This window comes from Rhinopithecus bieti, unplaced genomic scaffold (assembly GCF_001698545.2).
Source record: "Rhinopithecus bieti isolate Rb0 unplaced genomic scaffold, ASM169854v2 scaffold_32008, whole genome shotgun sequence".
Taxonomy (NCBI): Eukaryota; Metazoa; Chordata; class Mammalia; order Primates; family Cercopithecidae; genus Rhinopithecus; species Rhinopithecus bieti.
In genome coordinates, this window is record NW_016814433.1 from 2,251,346 (window position 1) to 2,256,265 (window position 4,920).

General features: G+C 42.1%; 1 protein-coding gene across 1 annotated transcript in view; it reads right to left on the reverse strand.

The window, feature by feature from the left end:
- TEKT1 (tektin 1) overlaps positions 1-4,920 on the reverse strand; it is a 28,560-nt gene that overhangs the window by 22,586 nt on the left and 1,054 nt on the right. The window contains exon 2 of the mRNA XM_017850725.1: positions 4,204-4,410. Coding sequence (XP_017706214.1) covers positions 4,204-4,393 — 190 coding nt within the window. The 5' untranslated portion in view covers positions 4,394-4,410. The remainder of the gene's footprint in view (positions 1-4,203; positions 4,411-4,920) is intronic.

Genomic DNA, 4,920 nt, shown 5'->3' on the forward strand with positions numbered 1-4,920 from the left:
TTGAGACGGAGTCTCACTCTGTCACCCAGGCTGGAGTGCTGTGGCCGGATCTCAGCTCACTGCAAGCTCCGCCTCCCGGGTTCATGCCATTCTCCTGCCTCAGCCTCCCGGGTAGCTGGGACTACAGGCGCCGCCACCTCGCCCGGCTAGTTTTTTTTTTTTTTGTAGTTTTTAGTAGAGACGGGGTTTCACCGTGTTAGCCAGGATGGTCTCAATCTCCTGACCTCGTGATCCACCCGTCTCGGCCTCCCAAAGTGCTGGGATTACAGGCTTGAGCCACCGCGCCCAGCCTTCTTTTGTATTCTTAAAAGTTCTTTATATATTCTGGATATGGATTTGTTAGATACATATATTGCAGACATCTTCTCCTACTCTTTAGATTGCTGTTTAGCCTTTTGATGAGGTGTTTTTGTTAAACAAAAGTTCTTCATTTTAATATAGTTTAATTTATTGTTTTTCTTTTCTATGAATGTCTCTTTTCAGTCCTGCTTAAGAATAAGAAATCTTTGCCTTCTCCATGTCATAAAGATCATAAAGATATTCTCCCCTAAGTGTCATAGTTTCACCTTTCCCTTTTAGATATACACTCCACTTAGATTTGCTGGTAGATAGATAGATAGATAGATAGATAGATAGATAGATAGATAGAAAATATGAGGTAGGGGTTGGAATATCTTTTTTCTTTTGAGATGGAGTCTCGTTCTGTCGCCCAGGCTGGAGTGCAGTGGCGTGATCTCGGTTCACTGCAACCTCCGCTTCCCGGGTTCACGCCATTCTCCTGCCTCAGCCTCCAGAGTAGCTGGGACTACAGGTGCCTGCCACCATGCCCAGCTAATTGTTTGTATTTTTAGTAGAGATGGGGTTTCACCGTATTAGCCAGGATGGTCTCGATCTCCTGACCTTGTGATCCTCCCACCTCGGCCTCCCAAATACAGGCATGAGCCACCGCGCCCAGCCAGGATATCATTGTTTTATATGAATATCTAATTGCCAATTAGAAAAGGCTCTCCTTTTCCCATTACACTGTAGTGTTGCTTTGTCATACTCAGATGAATGTGTGTGGGTTTGTTTGTGGACTCTGTCATCTTTCATTGGTCAACAGGTCTATCCCCACTTATACTTTGCTGTCTCAATTACCATAGCTTTGTCACAGCTCTCAGTACCTATGGTAGAAGTCTTCCAACTGTGTTCTTCTTTAAGATAGTTGTGCCTATTTTTTTCTTTTCTTTCTTTTGAGATGGCTTCTCACTCTTGTCGCCCAGGCTGGAGTGCAGTGGCACAATCTTGGCTCACTGCAACCTCCGCCTGCTGGGTTCAAGCGATTCTCCTGCCTCAGCCTCCTGAGTAACTGGGATCACAGGTGCGTGCCACCATGCCCAGCTACTTCTTTTATACTTTTAGTAGAGACAGGGTTTCGCCATGTTGGTCAGGCTGGTCTCCAATTCCTGACCTCAGGTGATTCACCTGCCTCGGCCTCCCAAAGTGCTGGGATTACAGGCATGAGCCACCGCGCCCAGCCTAGTTCCTATTCTTGATGCTTTGCATTTCCATATGAATTTTAGAAGCAATTTGCCAATTTCACCATAAAACCTGCTGAGATTTGCACTGAATCTATAGATTAATCTTTGAAGGGAATCAACACTTTTAAATACTAGGTTTTCCAATCCATAACTCATAAATCCCTGCATTTACTAAGAGTTTCTTTAATTTCTTGCAAAAATGATTTTTCAGTGCAAAACACTTGCACATCTTTTGCTAGATTCATTCCTACATATTTGATTTTTTTAATGCCTAATGGCTAATTTTTAAAATGATTCAATGAATCAATGAAGGTTCACTTTTTTCCCCAATATATACTGAAACACAGTATTGTGAAAATGAATAATGCTTTCTCTCTTTTTTTTTTTTTGAGACAGAGTCTCGCTCTGTCACCCAGGCTAGAGTGCAGTGGCGTGATCTTGGCTCACTGCAACCTCCATCTCCTGGGTTCAAACGATTCTCCTGCCTCAGCCTCCTGAGTAACTGGGACTACAGATGCGTGCCACCACACCCGATACATTTTTTGTATTTTTAGTAGAGACAGGATTTCACTGTGTTAGCCAGGATGGTTTCGATCTCCTGACCTTGTGATCTGCCCACCTCGTCCTCCCAAAGTGCTGGAATTACAGGCATGAGCCACCACACCCGGGTGCCTTCTCATTTTTAACACCTACCTATTATTATTTAGAATAATATTTAGAACAGGCCTATCTACAGGGTGGTATCAATGTAAGGGTCAACCTATAAGGAGAGCCTAACATCTAACGTTGCTGACCTGAATGAAGGTTTAGTTTATTGGAAATTAGAAACTCCAGTCCTCAGACCAGGTTTGATCCATAGATGTGTTTGTACAGCTGACCCAGTGTTATAAATAAATTAAATCAGTTACCAACATTGAAAACGTGAATAAATTCCAGCTTTCCAGGTTTTCTTGGAAAAAAAATAGAACAATTAGGCAACACTGGGCCCATGTTCTTTCTTGGAAGAAATGGGTTGAAATCGAGTAGCAGCTTCCTCCTTAGATGGAGCACATGTTCTCCAGGTCCCCACAGTCTCTACTAAACCCTAATGCCTTACACCCAAGCCCTATGCTACCTGCTTGGTCCCTATAGATAGTTGAGTTGGTGACCCCTGGTTAATCCCTTTTTGGCATTTACGAGATATTGGTTGGTTGGTTTGTTTTATGTTTATTTTTGTTTTGATTATTTAAGGACACTATCTTTTGTTTTAATGTGCTTTCCTGAGATCTTTGCTAAAGAACACTACCTTTTAAATACTGTGTTAGGCCAGGTACAGTGGCTCACGCCTGTAATCCCAGCACTTTGGGAGGCCGAAGCAGGTGGATCACCGGAGGTCAGGAGTTCAAGACCAGCCTGGCCAACATGGTGAAACTCCATCTGTACTGAAAATACAAAAATTAGCCAGGTGTGATGGCGTATGTCTGTAATCCCAGCTACTCGAGAGGCTGAGACAGGAAAAGCTCTTGAACCTGGAAGGCAGAGATTGCAGTGAGCTGAGATTGTGCCACTGTACTGTGGCCTGGGTGATGCAGCGAGACTCTATCTCAAGAAATTTAAATAAATATAAATAAATGCTGTTTTAAGTAAGGAATTGCCAAAAGGAAATGACTCTTCTTTTAAGACTCAAGTAAATGTTCTTCTCTAGAAAAACTTTTCCAGTGTTTCATGTCTACTCCACCCCTGTCTTTTTTCCCCCACCCCAGCACCTATCTGTTTATACAACTATCCCTTGGTATCCTCGGAGGACTTGTTCCAGAGTCCCTGAGAGATACCAAAATCCATGGATGCTCAAGTCTTTTATACAAAATGGTGTAGTGTTTGCATTTAACCTATGCACATCCTCCCATATACTTTCCTTTTCTCTTTTCTTTCTTTCTTCTTTCTTTCTTTTTCTTTCTTTCTTTCTTTTCCTTCCTTCCTTCCTTCCTTCTTTCCTTCCTTCCTTCCTTTCTCTCTTTCTCTCTTCCTTTCTTTTTCTATTTTTTTTTAAGAAACAGGGTCTTGCTGTATCACACAGGGTGGGCTCTAACTGCTGGACTCACGGGATCCTACTGCCTCAGCCCTCCAAGTAGCTAGGACTCCCAGCAGCTGCTACCACACCCAGCCAGTATACTTTAAATCATCTCCAGCTTACTTATAATACCTAATACAATGCAAACACTATGTAAATAGTTGTTGAACTGTATTGTTTCTATATGTATTTTTAATTGTTGCATTGTTATCTTTTATTGGTTTTTTTCCTAAGTATTTTGGACCTACAATTGGCTGAACCCATGGATACGAAGTGCTGACTGTATTCTGATGATTAATTTTTTTGTCTTTATGCTCTTTAAGCTAAAAGCCCCTAAAAAGCAGAGATTCTGATCATTCGCTGTGATATGCCTCGTGTGTAGTACACAGATGCCCATAGATGCTCAGTAACTGTGCATCAAATCAACAAATAAATGAATGATGGGTGGCTGAAAATCAGACTGGGTTACCTTGTGTCTAAGGGCAGTGAACTTAAACATAGAATCTGGAGAATACACTCGATTTTCTCTAATACGCAAGAATAATACATTGCCACACCTGAACATGACACTATGGCTAAGCTCATCAGCCTCATCCTAGCATGTTTGCGAGTATGCCAAGCATGTTGTCTTACCTAGTTTCTTGTTCACATCACTTTGAGATTTTCTTGTGGTCTTTTCAATTTCATCCACAAGCCTCTGGCTTTCTGCGACCAGGCGTTCCGATCGGGACCTTTGGGCATCTGCTCTGTGGTACTGGTTCTTGTTAGCAGTGTGCCACTCTGAGGGCAGGAACTTGGGCGGAGGTTGTAATAGTTTAGCCATTTGAGGTTTCCAAAGTCCTGATCAGAAGTAGACTCTTTTAGATTAAATGAAAGCAATTTGTCCTTTTATGTCAATTTTATTAAAGCATGACATACATACGGAAAGTTGAATAAATCATAATCTGTACACAAAATGAATCCATCTGTGTAGCTGGCACCCAAACCAAGAAACAAGCATTACCAGCATCTCTAACCTCTTCCCAGTTACTCCACCTCAAGCCCCTCAGGGTAACCAGTATCCTGACTTTTAAACACTACAAATTCGTTTTGCTGTTTTTGAATTTAACATAAATGGAATCATACAGTGTGTATTATTTTGTATCTGACTTCTTTAACTCAACAGTAGAATTGCAGGGTCATGGAGTAATGTTCTGCCAAACAGATGAACCCAGACATGTTTTCTAGGAGAAGAAGAAGAAAGAAGAAGAAAGAAGAAAGAAGAAGAAGAAGGCAGCAGAGGACGAGGAGGAGGAGAAAGAGGAGGAGGAGGAGAAGGAGGAGGAGAAAGAGGAGGAGGAGGAGAAGGAG